General features: G+C 36.1%; 1 protein-coding gene across 7 annotated transcripts in view; it reads right to left on the minus strand.

Annotated features, from left to right (window-relative positions):
* The window catches only part of ACBD6 (acyl-CoA binding domain containing 6), a 218849-nt gene that overhangs the window by 99363 nt on the left and 99137 nt on the right, over positions 1–20349 (minus strand). For 4 of the 7 annotated variants that reach the window (XR_004680266.1, XR_004680267.1, XM_035010560.1 and 1 more), the window contains exon 6: positions 9671–9760. The exons of 1 other annotated variant lie outside the window; for it this stretch is intronic. Coding sequence is in view for 4 of the 6 variants with exons in the window: in XM_035010560.1 (XP_034866451.1) it covers positions 9671–9760 (90 nt within the window). In the remaining 2 variants the exon portion in view is untranslated. Of the gene's footprint in view, positions 1–636; positions 1081–9670; positions 9761–20349 lie in introns of those variants that run through there. 2 more of the 7 variants (XM_035010561.1, XM_035010564.1) reach the window with 2 other exon arrangements.

The raw sequence follows: 20349 nt of genomic DNA on the forward strand, positions 1-20349 counted from the left end.
GGAGGGCATGTTCTGCATGGAGCACTGGGTGTTATGCACAAACAATGAATCATGGAACACTACATCAAAAACTAATGATGTAATGTATGGTGATTAACATAACATAATTAAAAAAAAAAAAGTCAGAATAATAGTTCCCTCAGAGTGGGAGTGGGAAGATCGATATTGATAGGAAGCTCCTTAAGGAAACAAACCTATTGGGGTTTTGGAAATGTTCTCCTTTAATACAGATGGTAGTTGCATAGGTATGTGTGTGTGTATTAAGTTGTGTCCTTAAGATTTTTGTACTATATGTATCTCACTAAATCTATTTTATATGTCAATTCTTTTAAATAATAAAGAAAAACTACTCTAGTACTATCGTACCAAATATCTTTTTTTATTTCAATTTTTATTCATTTTTTATTTTTTTAAGTAATCTTTACACCCAACATGAGGCTCAAACTCATGACCCCAAGATAAAGAGTTGCATGTTCTACCACTGAGCCAGCCAGGGGCCCCTATACCAAGTATCTTTAAAATATGTTATATACGTGTAAGTAGAGAAAATAAAGATGAGAATAAAATGTACTCAAATTTTACACTGGAGCAGTTAAGACTTAGGGCTTTATTTAGAGTCAGAATGACATGTTCAAATCTAAACTTTATCACTTACTAGCTCTAGGACTTCCCAACCTCCTGTTTCTTCACCAATAAAATGCAGATAACACCTACATTATAGCACTGATGTGATGACTAAAAGAGATAATATATATAAAATGCTTGGTACACAGTAAACACTAAAAAACTGTTTTATATCTTACCCCTCCCCCAGCCCACACACATAATTATAGATGGTTTTACTTACTGTTTTATACTTTTCTCATGACTTTGTTTGTTTTTTGTCTTTTTTCAGATAATGAGGAACTCTGATTTCAAATCTAGAGAGTTTGGAATTTGTCCTATGGGCAGTGCAGTCTTAGAGAGTTTTGACCAGGTCAGTGACATAATAAACAGCAGTCTCAAGAAGTCTCTGTTGGCAGCAATATTCTTGGTGGACTTGGGGAGGAGGAGTAGACTTGGTCAGAAGCAGCAAGACAGCTTGAGGTAGAGAGGTCATTAAGTTAAGCCCCACAACACCCTGGTGAAATCTAGACTTGTCATTATTCCTATACTTTAAAAAAAATACATTTTCTATTTATTTCATGAAACTACATACAGAGATAGAATTTCTTTTTTTTTCAGATTCATTCATTTATTCGTTCATTCCACATATCCTTTTTTTTAACTGAGATGTAACTGACATTCAACATTATATTAGTTTCAGGTATACAACATAATGATTCAATATTTATATACACTGTGAAATGATCACCACAGTAAGTTTAGTTAACATCTCATGTTTTTGAAATCTTTTACAATACATAAACACCAAGGCATTCACGGAGAGGGCACGGTGCGCTCTCTGCCATTATGTAAACCACAAGTTTATGTAATTTATAAATCACCAAGTCTTAAATATTTCAGTACCACTCAAACAAAATATTTTCCACTTGAACTGCATTAACACCTACTACACAGTGTAAACACCTAACACCACAGATGCTCCCACTTCTCCCTCAGCCCTGCTGAGTTCCTTAATATTACTTTACAGTAAATCTTAGAAAACCTAGTAATAAATCTTCAGCATTCAAATACCTCCAGTGTGCGTTGGGAGTAGTTTTAATCTTTCTCCAGGGTTTGAAAGATCAAAATTACTCAAGAGGTCTGTGGGGTGTATGTGTGTATATTTAACCCATATCCTAATTTCAAATATGGTTAAGAACCTAAGTTCCAGAGTTGAACTAAAAATCAATACCAAGCAGTGGAAGAGACAAAAGTGTGTCCATAATACTGCTAGATAACAAATGAAATCTATAAAGGATCTTTCTTAGAAATAAAAAGTTCCAATTCCATCAGTCACAGAATATAGAAACTGCAGTGCAATAAAAGTACATATGAGATATACTGACGGGTAAAAATGACAGAAAAACACAGAGTAGACTTTGACATATCTCTAATTACGACTCTGTTTCAGGCTAATGGTAAAAATTAGTCTTCAGATAGTTGATAACATCAGCCTGTCTCTGCTGGGTTAGTACCACGATCTGTGGCCAAGCAAATACTTCTAATAAAATTGATTTTCCTTTTTGGCAACCAATAGGCCAGTCAATAGTAATGTTGTTTAAGAAAGATTGAATCATGAGGGAGATGAACCCTTCCTTCCATTTATTATGTTTGTATTGTCTATATTTGAAGAGTTTTCAATAACGAAACCAAAGAAGAAATTACAAGGGGAAAGCTATTCTGAGAGCTAATCTCCAAAAGCCCTGTGACTTGGAAGCATGTTAGCAATCCAAACTGACAAAGCCAAGAGCATTCCCTTAACTGAAGCCAAACTGTATGGATTAGGATTGTCAATAACAAAGGAAAATCGAGGCTAGGGGCAATATAAAGTAGTCCTGTGAATACAAAGATGTCAAGGAAAAAATTGGCTGCACATAGTCCTAAATGATCCATCCAAAAACCTACATGAAACTTTTACTTTGCATTAAAACTGGTGTTCTGTAAAGAGTATTCCATAAGGCCACATAAGGCAGTTTTTGGATTGTTTGTCTTATATTAACCAAACATAATACAAGAAAAACATAGACAAAAACCTCACGCTATTCCTAACTTGAGAACATTTCCCTCCAAAATACCCCCTAACAATGCAAACCAAATAAAAGACATGAGTGCACCAATACTTTGTTGTTTTGTTTTTTAACTTACTTAACTTTATGGTAGTGGATAGGGGAAGCAAGGGATGGAAACATGATTTAAAAGTTCATAAAGAAAAATAAACAAGTAAAAATCACAGGAAAATTTCTCAAAAAGTAGTGAAGGAACCTATCCTACAAGATATTAAAAAATATTTTGAAGCTATAATCCTTAAAACATCATAGCACAAGTACATGAACGGAAAAACAGAGCAATGGGATAGGAAACAGCCCCAGAAATACCCCGAAATAACACAGAGGAAGTGAGAACATGGAAAAAAGAAAGATACTTCAAATCAATAGAGGAAAGATTATCCAATAAACATCACTGAACAAATGATTAATCATCCACACAAAAATAAAATTGGCACCATCTGGACAAAAATAAAATCTCTATTACATACATGTGACACAAATTAATTCTGGATGGATCAAGGAAACCATGAAATGATGAAAGTACGAGAAGGAAACATGGCGAAAAATTTTAATATTTTTATTACAAAGTGCTAATTTTCCTTAATATATAAAAAGTTCCTCTAGGGACGCCTGGGTGGCTCAGTTGGTTAAGCGTCTGCCTTCGGCTTGGGTCGTGATCCCGGGGTCCTGGGATCGAGTCCCACATCGGGCTCCCTGCTCAGCGGGAAGCCTGCTTCTCCCTCTGCTTGTGCTCACTTGCTCTCTCTCTCTCTCTCTCTCTGACAAATAAATAAAATCTTTAAAAAAAAAAAAAAAGTTCCTCTAAATGAAGAAGAAAACATCAATCTAATGGGAAACTGAGCAAAGCATATGAGCAGATATTTCACAGAAAATGAAATACAAATGGTTCTTGGTTACAGGAAAGGATGCGCAACACATTGGTCCATTTATATGGTATCAGTTAAATAAATTATGATACATCTCTATAAAGGAATATTATGCAGACATTAAAAAAAGTAAGGCAGCACTATCAATACTGATATAGAACAATCTCTAAGATAAAGAAGCAAGTGTGTGTAGTTTGCTACGTACATGCTTATATATGTATATATAACATATCCTGCATGGATATATATAAAACTAGTAATAGATATGTCTCCAGAAGAGGGAACTGGGTGGCTGGGAAACAATGATGGGAGGAAGAGTTTTTAAAAATGAGTCTTTTGCGTTTTTTGAGGGGTTTTTTTCTTTTAAGATTTTATTTATTTATTTGACAGAGAGAGAGAGCACAAGCAGTGGGAGCAGCAGGCAAAGGGAAAGGGAGAGGGAGAAGCAGGCTCCCCGCTGAGCAGGGAGCCCGATGCGGGGCTCGATCCCAGGACCCTGGGATCATGGCCTGAGCTGAAGGCAGACACTTAACTGACTGAGCCACCCAGGTGACCCGAGGTTTGTTTTTTTTTTTAATATACATAGTACCTACTAAAAAAAAATAAATGAAATATATATATATTTCAAGGCAAATTATGGCAGCAGGCTCAAAGCTAGGGAACTGGCCCAAGAAGAATGCATACATGTCTAATGGGAAAGAAGTATTTCTTCTGATAAAGCAACAAGGACACCCAAAAAGTTCTGGTAAATGCTTAGGTCCTTTCTGGTACTCATGTTCTATTTTTCTAACATTTTGTCAACTTCTTTATAAGCCAATATTACTTTATTCAATAATCACTGAGAATCTACAGTATGTCAGATATTACGCGAGGCACTGGTGATACAACCAGACTCTAGTACCTGTATATGGTAGTGCTGACAGTACAGACATGTAATCAGCCAATTACAATACAAAGTGATTGTACTGTAATAACTCTTTGATGAGCTTAAGAACAGGGAGCTATAAACTACTGAGTGTGTCTAAGTGGCTGAGTGAAGGAAGGCTTCCTGGAGCAAGTAATGTGTAGGCTGAGGCACAGGAAGGAGAATGAAGGAGAGAGAAAATAGCATATATAAAGGCCAAGAGGAGAGCAGCATGTCAAGTCCTTCAAAGAAATGAAGCTTAGCACACCAGGGATGGGGCATAAGCAAGGAGCATGCTGAGAAATAAGTGGAGATGTAAGATCATGAAGGGCTTTCCAGGGCACATGAAATTTAGATTTTGCCTTAGAAAAATAAAAGTAAACAAGAAAACAGTGGCAAATTAGCATTTTAGAAAGGTTCTCCAGGAATTTCCATTGAAAAATGGAAAATATACTGAAGGATATCAAGATTAGAAGCAGAAATATAGTTCAGAGCTGCTGAAATAATTTAAGAAGCCTGAACTAGTGTACTAGAAATGTTGAAATAGAGAAGTGAGTAGATGGGCGCCTGAGTGGCTCAGTCGTTAAATGTCTGCCTTCAGCTCAGGTCATGATCCCAGGGTCCTGGGATCGAGCCCCACATCGGGCTCCTGGCTCCGCGGGAAGCCTGCTTCTCCCTCTCCCACTCCCCCTGCTTGTGTTCCCTCTCTCGCTGTGTCTCTCTCTGTCAAATAAATAAATAAAATCTTCTTAAAAGAGAGAAGTCGGTAGATGTGGAGATATACTTAGAAGGCAGAACCGACAGGACTTGAATGGGTATGAAAATGAGAGAAGAATCAAGGATGATCCTGGAAAACTGGTTGGATGATGGTGCCAACCACGGTGAGGGGTAGTGGCAGTTGTTGAGAGATGGTAGGTCCAGTGTAGGATATTGTGACTCTGAAGTGTCTGAGGGAGAGCCAAGAAGAGATATATGTTTTTAGACCTACTGGCTGAGATCTGGATTAGTGATAAAGCTTTCTCTTATTCTCTGTGAAATGAGAGAATCTGAGAATGAAAAGGACTATAAGACTTTTCAGGCAAAATTAAAGAGGGATACCATAATTTATGATAATATCAGAGTTGTATAATTTTTTTTTCTAGCTTGCCCAGAGACTAGGTGTACATGTGTAAAAGGCAGGTAATTGGATTAATCAGAATTAGGCTTTTCCCATGTGGCTTTAACAGTTGAAAAACAGACAGAATAGAGATGAAGATGACTATAATAGCATGAGAATGGATAAAATGAGCTGAAATGGGAGAAGGCAGATCAGTAAAGAAACTAGAGATTTCTTTTAGGTCAAATAAGAAATTTAGAGTGAAGTGGAGAGTGTAGTTAGAACTAAAAACTTTAGGTTTAATGAAAAAAGCCAGGATGATCCCAAAGGCCTAAAGGGCTAGACTGGAATGGATATATATGGTAATTAATGTTATGTAAAGAAAAGCATTTTATATCTAATATACTAAATTAAAAAGTAAACACCTAGAACAAGACAAGGATACCCATTTATATTACTTCTATTTGACATAGTACTAGAAGGCCTAGTCAGAGCAAGTAAGCAAGAAAAATAAAAGGAATCCTGGGGCACCTGACTGGCCCAGTCAGTAGAGAATGTGACTCTTGATTTGGGGTCATGAGTTTGAGCCTCACACTGGGTGTACAGATTACTTAAAAAAAAAAAGAAAAGAAAAAGAGAAGGAATCCAAATTGTAAAGGAAGAAGGAAAATTATCTCTGTTTATAGACAACAAACATGATCTTATATGTAAAAAAACCCCAAAGATTCCATAAAAGCTGTAAGAACTAACAAATGAATTCAGCAAAGTTGTAGGATACAAAATCAACATGCAAAAATCAGCTGTGTTTCTGAACACTAACAATGAACAATCCAAAAAGGAAATTTAGAAAACAATTTCATTTACAATAGCATCAAAAAGAATAAAATACTTAGGAATAAACTTAACCAAGGAGGTGAAAGAACTATACACTGAAAACCACAAAATGCTGCCTAAAGAAATTAGAGAAACCAATAAATGGAAAAACAACCCATAGAGTGGAAGATATAACATTGTTAAGATGCCAATCCCCCCCAAGTGATCTACAAATTCAATGCAACCCCTATCAAAATCCCAATGACATTTTTTGCAAAAATAAAAAAAAAATCCATCTTATTAAGCAACCCAGAATAGCCAAAACAATCTTGAAAAAGTAAAACAAAGTTGTATGGCATCTGGCTGGCTCAGTTGGAGGAGCATGTGACTCTTAATCTCGGGGTTGTGAGTTTGAGCCCCACATTGGGTGTAGACATTACTTAAATAAATAAATTAAATAAAAAAAAAAGACAACAGAAAGTTGGAGGTGTCACAGTTCCTGGTTTCAAATTTTACTACAAAGCTACGGTAATCAAACCAGTGTGGTAAGGGCACAAAGACAGAAATATAGACCAATGGAATAGATATAAAGCCTAAACCCTCATATATATGATCAAATGATTTTTGACAAGGGTTCTAAGACCATTCAATGGGGAAAAGACATTTCAACAAATGATGCTGAGAAAACAGACTATCCACGTGCAAAAAAATGAAGTTGGACCCCTACCTTAGGCCATATACAAAAACTAACTCAAAATGGGTCAAAGACCTAAACATATGATCTAAAATTATAAAACTCTTAAACATAGGGAAAAAGCTTCAAAATATTGAATTTAGCAATGATTTCTTGTATATGATACTAAAAGCACAGGCAACAAAAGAAAAAAATAGGTCAGGCAGACTTCATCAAAATTTAAAACTGTTGTGCATCAAAGGACACTATCAACAGACTGAAAGACAATTCACAGAATGGGAGAAAATATTTGCAAATCATGTATCTGACAAGGTTTTGACATCCAGAATATATAAGGAATTCCTACAACTTAACTTAAAAATACAAACAACTCAATTTAAAAATGTGCAAAGGACACAAACAAAGAAGATATACAAAGGGCCGATAATCGAGTGAAAAGATGTTCAACATCACAAATCATTAGGGAAATGTGTATTAAAACCACAATGAGATACCACTTCACACTCAGTAAGATCCCTATTATCACAAATACAGAAAATAACAAGTGTTGGTAAAGATGTGAAGAAACTGGAATACTTGTGTATGGCTGATGGGGATGTATAATGGTGTAGCCACTGTGGAAAATGGTATGGTGACTCCTCAAAATATTCCACAAAGAATTACCATATGCTCAAGCAATTCCACTTCTGGGTATATACTCAAAAGAAGTGAAAGCAAGGACTCAAATAAACATTTGTTTCCTATGCTCATAGGAGGATTCATCACAATAGTGAAAAGGGGAAAGCAACCCAAGTGTCCATAGATGGATATTTGGATAAACAAAATGTGGTATATACATACACTGATATATTATCTAGTTTTAAAAAGGAAGGAAATTCTTTTTATTTTTTTAATTTTTAATTTATTTGAGAGAGAGGAGAGAGAGAGAGCAAGAGTGGGGGAGGAGCCGAAGGAGAGGGAGAAGCAGACTCCCCGCTGAGCAGGGAGCCAGACATGGGGCTCGATTCCAGGACCCTGGGATCAGACTCTGTGCCAAAGGCAGACGCTTAACCGAGTGAGCTACCCAGGCGCCCCTAAAAAGGAAGGAAATTCTGACTCATGCTACCAACATGGAGGATCCTTGAAAATATTATGTTAAGTGAAATGAGTCAGTCAAAAAAGGACAAATATTATAAAATTCCACTTATATGAGATACTTCGAATAGTCAAATTCATGAAGGTAGAAAGTAGAATTGTGGTTGTTAGGAGCTAGGGAAATGGGTAGTTAGTTAAGGATTCAGAATTTCAGTTGGGGAAGAAGAAAAAGTTCTAGAGGTGAATGGTGGTGATGGTTGAACAATTTGAATGTACTTAATGCCACAGAACTGCACACTTAAAAATGGTTAAAATGGTAAATTTTATGTTATGTATATTTTGCTACACTAAAAATAAAAAGGAAAGAAAACATAAGGGTAAATCTTAATGACCTTATATTTGGCAATGGTTTAAGTATGACACCAAGAGCACAACCAACAAAAGAAAAAATAGATAAATTGAACTTATATCAAAATTAAAACCTGTGCACCAAAAGACACTATCAAAAAGTGAAAAGAACCCATAAAAAGGAAGAAGATACCTGCAAATCATGTGTCTGACAGTGGTCTACTACCCAGAATATATAAAGAACTCTCAAATCTTAACAACAAAAAGACAACTCAATCTAAAAAGGGGTGAAAGACTTGAATAGACATTTCTCCAAAGGAGATTCAGACTTTGTTAACAAGTACATGAAAAGATATCAACATCACCAGTTGTTAAAGAAATACAAATCAAAATCAAGCAAGATGTGATATCGCTTTGCCCCCAGTATAATGGTTACTAAAAAAGAAAATAAGTGTTGGCAAAGCAGTGGAGAAATTAGAACCCTCATGCATTGCTGGTAGGAATGTAAAATGGTGTGATTCCTGTGGAAATAGTTTGGAGGTTCCTCAAAAACATCAAATTACCATACAACTCTGAAATCCTACTCTTAGGTACAGAACCAAAAGAACTGAAAAGAAGCGTTCAAAAACACATACATGAATTGCTCACAGCAATTATTCACAACTGCCAAAAAATGGAAATAACCCAACTGTCCATCAACTGACGAAATGATAAACAACATGTGGTATGCCGTACAACGGTATAATATTTAGCCATAAAAAAAAATGAAGTACTGTTACATGCTACATGATGAACTTGAAAACATTATGCCAAGTGAAAGAAGCCATTGATTATGATTCCATTTATATGAAATATCCAGAGTAGGCAAATCCATTGAAACAGAAAGCATCCAGAGTAGGCAAATCCATTGAAACAGAAAGCGGATTAGTTGTTACCAAGTCTGTGATGAGGGGGAAATAGGGCGTGACTGCTTAGCAAGTACAAGGTTTCCTTTTGGGGTAACGAAAATGTGAAACAAGAAAGTAGCAACAGTCACACAACACTGTTAAGTGTATGAATGCCAATGAACTTTACACTTTAAAGTGGTTAATATGGTGAATTTTATGTTGTGCGAATTTTACCTCGATTTTTTTAAAAAAGCTCCCTCTTTATCAGTCTTACCTGACAGTTAATATCAGCTCTATATTGTAGCAGGACTGTAACTAGTTCTTTATGTCCTCGATCACATGCCCAATGGAGTAGAGCTCTTCCCTAAAATCACACAAAAAAGAAATGAATTTGTTGTTCCAGTTATGAGGCCTGGTAAAACATACTTTTTTCGTTGAGAATCATGTATATATTTTATTATTATTTTTATCGGAGTATAGTTGACATACAATGTTACATTAGTTTCAGGTGTACAACACAGTGATTCAGCTTCTCTATACGCTATGCTATGCTCACAAGTGTAGCTGCCATCTGTCACCATACAATTCTCTTTTTTAAATTTTTTATTGTTATGTTAATCACCATACATTACATCATTAGTTTTTGATGTAGTGTTCCATGATTCATTGTTTGCATATAACACCCAGTGCTCCATGCAGAACGTGCCCTATTTAATACCCATCACCAGGCTAAGCCATCCCCCCACACCCCTCCCCTCTAGAATCCTGTTTGTTTCTCAGAGTCCATCGTCTCTCATGGTTCGTCTCCCCCTCCGATTTCCCCCCCTTCATTCTTCCCCTCCTGATATCTTCTTCTTCTTCTTTTTTTTTTTTTTAACATATACTGTATTATTTGTTTCAGAGGTACAGATTTGAGATTCAACAGTCTTGCACAATTCACAGCGCTCACCATAGCACATACCCTCCCCAATGTCTATCACCCAGCCAACCCATCCCTCCCACCCCCCACCACTCCAGCAACCCTTAGTTTGTTTCCTGAGATTAAGAATTCCTCATATCAGTGAGGTCATATGATACATGTCTTTCTCTGATTGACTTATTTCGCTCAGCATAACACCCTCCAGTTCCATCCACGTTGTTGCAAATGGCAAGATCTCATTCCTTTTGATGGCTGCATAATATTCCATTGTATCTATATACCATATCTTCTTTACCCATTCATCTGTCGATGGACATCTTGGCTCTTTCCACAGTTTGGCTATTGTGGACATTGCTGCTATAAACATCAGGGTACACGTACCCCATCGCATCCCTACATTTGTATCTTTGGGGTAAATACCCAGTAGTGCAATTGCTGGATCATATGGTAGCTCTATTTTCAACTTTTTGAGGAACTTCCATACTGTTTTCCAGAGTGGCTGCACCAGCTTGCATTCCCACCAACAGTGTAGGCGGGTTCCCCTTTCTCTGCATCCCCGCCAACATCTGTCGTTTCCTGACTTGTTAATTTTAGCCATTCTGACTGGTGTGAGGTGGTATCTCATTGAGGTTTTGATTTGGATTTCCCTGATGCCGAGCAATGTTGAGCACTTTTTCATGTGTCTGTTGGCCATTTGGATGTCTTCTTTGGAAAAATGTCTGTTCATGTCTTCTGCCCATTTCTTGATTGGATCATTTGTTCTTTGGGTGTTGAGTTTAAGAAGTTCTTTATAGGTTTTGGATACTAGCCCTTTATCTGATATGTCATTTGCAAATACCTTCTCCCATTCTGTTGGTTGTCTTTTGGTTTTGTTTACTGTTTCTTTTGCTGTGCAAAAGCTTTTGTCACCATACAATTCTATTACAGTATCACTAACTATATTCCCTATGCTGTGCCTTTTATTCCTGTGATTTATTCATTCCACAACTAAAAGTCTGTATCTTCCACTCTCCCTTCACCCATTTTTCCCATGCCCCAGCCCCCTTCCCTCTGACAACCATCAGTTTGTTCTGTGTATTTATAGATCTGATTCTGCTTTTTGTTTATTCATTTGTTTTGTTTTTTAGATTCCACATGAGTGAAATTATATGGTATTTGTCTTTATTAGTCTGATTTATTTCACTTAGCATAACATCCTCTAGGTCCATCCATATTGCTTGCTATTCTCATCCTTTTTTACAAGAGCATAATATTTGTATGCGTGTGTGTGTGTGTTGTGTACACATATAGATATATCACAACTTCTTTATCCATTTTTCTATCAATGGACACTTAGGCTACTTCCACATCTTGGCTACTGTATGTAATTCTGCAATAGACATAGGGGTGCATTTATCTTTTCAAATTAGTGTTTTTGTTTTCTTTGGGTAAATACCCAGTAGTGAAATTACTGGATCATACAGTATTTTGGGGGGGGGGGGGATCATATAGTATTTCTATATTTTTAAAAATGTTATTTATTTATTTATTTATTTATTTATTTGAGAGAGAGCATGTGCACAAGCAGGGCAAGGGACAGAGGAAGAGAGAAAAGCAGACTCCCCTGCTGAGCAGGGAGCCCAATGTGGGGCTCAATCCCAGGACCCCAGGATCACGACCTGAGCCAAAGGCAGACACTCAACTGGCTGAGCCACCCAGGTGCCCCTGGTATTTCTATTTTTAATATTTTGAGGAACCTCCATACTGTTTTCCACAGTGGCTACACCAATTCACGTTCCCACCAACAATGCAGGAGGGCTCCTTTATCTCCACATCCTCTACAACACTTATTTCTTGTGTTTTTGATTTTAGCCATTCTGACAGATATAAGGTAATATCTCATTGTGGTTTTTTTCTGCATTTTCCTGATGATTACTGATGTTGAGCATTTCTTCATGTGTCTATTGGCCATCTGTATGTCTTTGGAAAAATGTCTATTCAGATCCTCTGCCCACTTTTTAATTGGGTTACTTTTTTTGGTGTTGAGGCACATGAACTCTTCATATATTTTGGATATTAACCCCTCATTGGATATATCACTTGGAAATATCTTTTCCTGGGCACCTGGGTGGCTCAGTTGGTTAAGCGACTGCCTTTGACTCAGGTCATGATCCTGGAGTCCCGGGATCGAGTCCCACATCGGGCTCCCTGCTCGGCAGGGAGTCTGCCTCGTCCTCTGACCCTATCCCCTCTCATGTGTTCTCTCTCTCATTCTCTCTCAAATAAATAAATAAAATCTTTAAAAAAAAAAAAAAAGAAATATCTTTTCCCATTCAGTAGGTTGCCTTTTGTTTTGCTAATGATTTCCTTTGCTGCGCAAAAGCTTTTTATTTTGATAGAGTCCCAATAGTTTATTTTTGCTTTTGTTTCCCTTGCCTTAGGAGACGTATCTAGAAAAATGTTGCTATGGCCTATGTCAGAGAAATTACTACCTGTGTTCTATTCTAGGACTTTTATGGTTTCAGGTCTCACATTTAGGTCTTTAATCCATTTTGAGTTTATTTTTGTGGATGGTGTGAGAAAGTGGTCCAGTTTCACTCTTTTACATGCACCTGTCTACTTTTCTCAACACCATTTATTGAAGAAACTATTTTTTCCCTATTGTAGATTTTTGTCTTTGTCATAGATGAATTGACCATATGAGCATGGGTTTATATTTGGGTTCTCTACTCTGTTCCATTCATCTATGTGCCTATTTTGTGCAAACACCATACTGCTTTGATGACTACAGCTTTGTAGTCTTACCTTGAAATCTGGAATTATGATACCTGCAGCTTTTTCTTTCTCAAGACTGCTTTGGCTATTCAGGCTCTTTTGTGGTTCCATCCAAATTTTAGGATTATTTGTTCTTGTTCTGTGAAAAATGCTGTTGGTATTTTGATAGAGATTGCACTGAATCTGTTTATTGCTTTGGGTATGAACATTTTAACAATACTGGTTCTTTCAATCCATGAGCAGGAACTATCTTTCCATTTGTTTGTGTTGTCTTTAATTTCTTTCATCAATGTTTTATAGTTTTTAGAGAACAGGTCTTTCACCTCCTTGGTTTAGTCCTAGGTATTTTACTATTTTTGGTGCAATTGTAAATGAAATTTTTTCTTAATTTCTCTGTTATTTTGTTATTAGTATATAGAAATGCTGATTTCTGGGTATTACTTTTGTATCTTCCAACTTGACTGAATTCATTTATCAGTGCTAGTAGTTTTCTGGTGGAGCCTTTAGGGTTTTCCATGTATAGTAACATGTCATCTGCAAAGAGGGGCAGTTTAACCTCTTCCTTACCAATATGGATGCCTTTTATTTCTTTTTCTTGTATAATTGCTATTGCTAGGACTTCCAGTACTATATTGAATTAAGTGGTGAGAGTGGACATCTTTGTCTTGTTCCTGATCTTAGAGAAAAAGCTCTCAGTTTTTCACCATTGAGTATGGTGTTAGCTGTGGGTGTTTCATATATGGCTTTTATTATGTTGAGGTATTTTCTCCTCTAAACCCACTTTGTTGAGTTCCTATCATGAACAGATGTCAAATTTTGTCAAATGCTTTTTCTGCATCTATTGAGATAATCATATGATTTTCATCCCTCATTTTGTTGATGTGGCATATCACATTGATTGGTTTGTGAATACTGAACCATCCATGCATCCCCAGAAAAAAATCCCACTTGGTGGGGGTGAATGACCCTTTTAATGTATTGTGAATGTGGTTTGCTAATATTTTGTGGAGGATTTTTGCATCTATGTTCATCAGGGATATTGACCTGTGGTTTTCTTTTTTGGTGGTATCTGTGCACAATTTTGGTATCAGGGTAATGCCGGCTTCGTAGAATGTATTTGAAAGCTTTCCTTCCTCTTCTATTTTTTGGAATAGTTTAAGGACAATAGGTATTAACTCTTCTTTAAATGTTTGATAGAGGGGCGCCTGGGTGGCTCAGATGGCTAAGCGTCTGCCTTCGGCTCAGGTCATGATCCCAGGGTCCTGGGATCGAGCCCCGCGTCAGGCTCCCTGCTCAGCGGGAAGCCTGCTTCTCCCTCTCCCACTCCCCCTGCTTGTGTTCCCTCTCTCACTGTGTATCTCTCTGTCAAATAAATAAATAAAATCTTAAAAAAATAAAAAAATAAATGTTTGATAGAATTCACCTGTGGATCCATCCGATCCTAGACTTTTATTTTTTGGTAGTTTTTTGATTACCAATTCAATTTTGTTACTAAGATTTTCAGATTTTCTATTTCTTCCTGATTTAGTTTTAGAAGACTGTATGTTTCTAGTAATTTATCCATTTTTTCTAGGTTGTCCAATTTGTTGGCATATAGTTTTTCATATTAGTCTCTTAAAATGCGTTGTATTTCTGTGGTGTCAGATGTTACTTCTCCTTTGTTTCTGACTTTATTTATTTGGGTCCTTTTTTGCCCCCCACCCCATGAGTATGGCTAAGGGTTATCAATTTTATCTTCTCAAAGAACCTCCTTCTGATTTCACTGATTTTTTTTCTTTTTCTTTTTTAGTCTTTATGTCATTTCTTTATGCTCTGATCTTTATTATTTCCTTTCTTCTACTCACCTTGGGTTTTGTTCTTCTTTTCCTAGTTCTTTTAGGTGTAAAAGAACTTTGAGCTTTTTCTTGTTTCTTGAGGCAGGCCTGTATTGCTATACATTTCCTTCTAAGAACTGCTTTTGCTGCACCCCAAAGATTTTGGATCTTTGTGTTTTCATTTTCATTTGTCTCCATGTTTTTTATTTCTTTGACTTCTTCACTGACCCACTGGTTGTTTAGTATCATGTTGTTCAGCCTCCACATGTTTGTGTTTTTTCCAGTTTTTTTCTTGTAATTGATTTCTAGTTTCATACTGTTGTGATCAGAAAAAAAACGCATGGTGCGATTTCATATTCTTAAAATATTTGAGACTTGTTTTGTGGCCTAATGTGATTATTCTGGAGAATGTTAGATGAGCACTTGAAAAGAATGTGTATTCTGTTGTTTTTGGATGGAACGTTCTATATATATCTGTTATACCCATCTGTTATAATGTGTCTTTCAACGATACTGTTTCTTTATTGATTTTCTGCCTAAATCTATCCACTCATGTAAGTGGGGCGTTAAATTCCCTACTCTTACTGTATTACCATCAATTTCTCTCTTTATGTCCCTTAATATTTGCTTTATGTATTTAGGTGCTCCAATGTTAGGTGCAAGATATTTACAATTCTTATAACTTCTTGTTGGATTGATCCCTTTATCATTATGTAATGCCCTTCTTTGTCTCTTGCTACGGTGTTTCTTTTTTTTTAAAGATTTTATTTATTCATTTGAGAGAGATAGAGACAGAGACAGAGAGAGCACAAGCAGGGGAAGAGGCAGAGGGAGAGGGAGAAGCAGATTCCCCGCTGAGCTGGAAGCCCAACATGGGGCTCAATTCCAGGACCTGGAGATCATGACCTGATTCAAAGGCAGACGCTCAAACATGTGAGCCATCCAGGCGCCCCTACAGTGTTTGTTTTAAACTCTATTTTGTCTGATATAAGTATTGCTACCCCAGCTTGTTTCTTGCTTCTATTTGCATGGTAAATGTTCTTCCATCTCTTCACGTTCAGTCTGTGTCTTTAGATCAGAGGTGAGTCTCTTGAAGGCAGCGTATAGATGGGTCTTTTTTATCCATTCTGCCACCCTGTATCTTTTGATTGTAGCATTTAGGCCATTCAAGTAATTATTAATAGGTATGTCCTAAAAGATATAATGTTTTAAGAAAGACAAAGTAATATGTAAAACTGTAGGTTAATCATTCTAAGAATAGTTGATAGAAAATGCTCCACGGGAAAGGCAGTAGGCTTTTCTAAATCAACTGGAAATCCTGAGTTCTACTTCTGGAATCCATTATGCACGAGCCCAATGACTTACTTCAGCCTGATCCATTTCCTCACCTATAGAGTGAAGAAAAGGATAATACTAACAGCAGTAACACCAATAGTATTTGTTGAATGAATGAACTATAAGATAATGCGTTGTTAATTTTAAAGTACTTTATAAATGTAAAATACAGTTTTCTTAAATTATTATGTTCACTTCTTCTGGTGAAAGAAATCTTATGGATAAAATATGAGTACTTCAACTTAGGTAGAAATTACAATCAGTATATCTAAATTAACTCATATATTCCTTACAATGTAAGACAATTTAGTCAGTTTGAAACTAAGCATTGCCCGTTAATATCCCAAATTTACACTCTGAAATATCTAAAAAAAAAACCACTAATACAGTCTGCTAGTGTCTATCTTCAAATGTTGCACTTGCAAAACAGAATAGATGATTAATTGTTAGGAGACAAAGTACTAAATATGAAACATTTAACCACTGTCTACCAAAGACTCACAGTTACTATCAACATGTTAATTTTATTCTCCACTTTCAGAAAATCTTGATTTAGTTAATTAAAGAAGCTCACTTGGTCCAAAGAATAAAAAAAAACCCAGAGGCTAAGGGCTTTTCTGAAGAAATGAGTGGTATATAGTTTAAGCCTACTTTCTGAGGGTAGAAGTGATGTTGTCATTTTTAAAGAATGTAATGTTTTTCTACATTAAGCTGAAATTCCTACTTTATGTTATTTTAGAAAAGATTTAAGAAGATATAAGCAGGGACAAAGATGGTTTTAAAGTAAAAAGCACTTTTCAAGAAAGCTTTTCTAAACCCACTTTATACCCTTTATCTTTCAGACTCTCTTCATGCACCTAGTAGTTCGACTAATTAAACCAGGATTTATTCTTGAAGAAAACAACAAGAAAAAAACAAAGACAACTTCTTCCGTACAGATTATTCTTCTCTTTTTCTTCCATTTGCTCAATTTATTTACTTGTGAATATGTTTTCCTACAGGCCTACACAAAATCCAAAGAGGAAGGAAAGCAGAAAATTTTAAAATGTGGGCAAATTCTTCACAATTTGTTATAGCAGCAAAACTATTTTGTTCAGAGCCCACTAAGAATATCTTTTAATGGAGACAGTTCTAAAAGCCAAGTAAAAAATGTATTGTCTAGTAGAGAAAAGAGTTTCCCATGTTAAAATTTCTGTAGCTCTAATGTGTATTAACCTGCTGTTACTAAGGCACAAATTCCAAAACCCTTCATAGGGACAATCAGATAGTGTAATAAGACTCTTGGGGAAAATACCAATGTATAAAATATTCTATAGTTCTATTTAACTGTTTCACAGATTTTACATTAAGAGAATCAGGATTTCAAAGTCTCTATCTTTTTTCGTTCTAATTTTAAGTGTATATTTTATGGCTGTTAAGTTAAACTATTAACAAGAATTACTGCACAGTTAAAATGACGTGTGATATACTTACATGGGGCACCTACCAAAGTACCTAATAGTTAAGTAAGAAAACATAATATTAATATATCTAGTACTTTTACTTCAAAATGTACAGATAATTTCTACTTTTCAACTAGGTTCCTGATTTCTCCTTAGGTTTAACCCAATAGGGTTATATCGACTAATGCTAAAATATAAATCCTTAGCCGTTGCGACGGGAAAGCAGACAAGCAACACATTTTACTGTCTCATGGGAGTTATATTTTAAATTTCCCATATGTGGTGCCAAAAATTTACTTTAGGGGAAACACCTATGACTGGACCCCAGTAGTGATTTCCACTTTAGATATATTTTCCAGAACGGTAGCACTAGTCCAGCAATGTTTTAAGGAGGATGATGTGCTCTCAGACATTTACACTACGCTTTTTAATATGTTTTTTGACCCGTGATGTAATTAATTTTTGTAACACATTATTTTAATGGTACACTAATTAACCTTGAATTAGAATGAATTCTCTGACAATGACTTTCTGTAGAAGTGCTGAAGATATCTACATTAAGACCACCTAATGATTAATATTTTCACACAGTATTAAGAAGCCCAAAACAAGAGCAAGATTAAACATACCTGTAAATAAACAAAGATAAAATAAATCACTTTGGAATTTTGCTTTCAAAATGTTCTATACTTAAATGAAGAAAGACCAGCACAACTAGGTGTCTGAATGTGATCTCTTCAGATCGCATAAATCTTTCCCCTTTTACTTCAAACTATAAAGTTCCTGTGAACATGCTCTAAGATTATAAATTCAAGTAATAACATGACCAGTAATTTGCAGAGATGCTATCCTCATAACCATTCAGGACAAAATCAGGAAGTAAACACCTGTGTTTTCTTCCTTTTCTCTTTGGTAACCACACACATATCTTGACCAATACAATGCAATTATTAAATTATTTCAGATACAGGATTTCATAATCTCTCCTCTAAAAGAAAAACCATGAAGTAGATACACATTAAAGCGACAAGTTTCTTAAAGACTATCCAAATTCATAAAGTAGTTCACCTATTTTTTATATAATTGCTTTATTTTCTATGAATGATACAATCTCCTACAAATTTTCAAGTTAAATGTACTTTCACTGTACCACAAAAGCTGACAATTCTTTGTTTCTAGTTTTAACAAGTCTCCTGAAAAAATATCCTGCAAGTATTTAGGGGATTAGGGGGAAAGCCATTATTTAAAGGAAGCTTTGGCTACAAGAAGACTAAGAAGCACTATTTGGAGAGCTCTGGATAAATTCTGGAATTCGAATACAGTAAAACACAGGGGGTAAAAAAGAGTTCTCATCTGTTAACCACGAGTGCAAATGCTGTCCTATCTCAGACAGATGAATGACTCTTAAGTGCTCTGAAAGTGCAGGGTGGCAGCTAACCTATTAAGTGGTATTACTTTCATACTCTATGGAAAATACAGAGCAGGTCTTAATATTTTAAATGCTGCTTTGATATCCTTAGTTACTTGTCCTTATACCTGTAGAATTTTTTTAAAACTAGATTTTCTCCTGATACCACAAATTAAATGAAAAATGAATGCATTATAAAACGAGTCTTGATGTTCTTATGGTATTTTGAGAACACATACAAAATGTACACCGTAAGTACAGTAGACAAAAACATAGCAACGTTAGTATATTTAAATTTGTGAGAGTTGTCATCTTGCTATCCTGTGCAAAAGAAATACTGCAAACAAACTGACTTGAATTTCTCTCTGCAAAAACACTGGGTTTAAATTGACAATTGTGGTGGAGACTGACTTCAGCTACCGATAACCTTCCATGTCTCTGTCCCCTCTGTCATCCCTATCGTCTACCCTTTGCTGCTAGGGCTACTAGGGCAGCTGGCTACCTGCAGCACCAGAAACTACACAAGGCCTCCCACTTACACCTCCCTCTCAATAGTGACCCGACAATGTTGTTTCAAAAATGTAAAGACAGGATTAGGACCAGGAGGCAGTTTAAGGTGCCAAGATGCGCCTAGCAGGGAAGGCAGTGGCTCCCCGTAGGATACTTTATTTACTAGCATTAAAGAAAATACCACATACCAGTATGTGTGATACATATTTAAATCAACAACTATTCGATCTCTTTCACTGGCTAAGATCTAAGGTAAAGAGAAACGCTGTTGCTGAGTTATCAGGGAATTGAGAAGCATTTTAAATGTACTACTTTAAAAAATCTCCTCACACAGAGTTACTAAGCCATAATGTTAGTGACTTAAGGATGAAGAAATAAGCAAGGGAGTTATTACTTTATCCTGTATAAAATAAGTAATAATAAGTTGCCATGAAAACAGCCCAGGTTGGGTGCCTGGGTGGCTCAGTTGTTAAGCGTCTGCCTTCGGCTCAGGTCATGATCCCAGGGTCCTGGGAAGCCTGCTTCTCCCTCTCCCACTCCCCCTGCTTGTGTTTCCTCTCTCACTGTGTCTCTCTGTGTCAAATTAATAAATAAAATCTTAAAAAGAAAAAAGAAAAGAAAACAGCCCAGGTGTCCATCACAAGGCAATGGATAATGATATATTTATATGATGGAATATTACTCAGTAATATGAAAAAAGAAAGAACTGATTTACAGAACAAAGTGAATGAATCTCAAAACATAATGCTAAATGGAAGAAAACTTACACAG

This window comes from Mirounga leonina, unplaced genomic scaffold (genome assembly GCF_011800145.1).
Source record: "Mirounga leonina isolate KUSES-001 unplaced genomic scaffold, KU_Mleo_1.0 Mir_154, whole genome shotgun sequence".
Lineage (NCBI taxonomy): Eukaryota > Metazoa > Chordata > Mammalia > Carnivora > Phocidae > Mirounga > Mirounga leonina.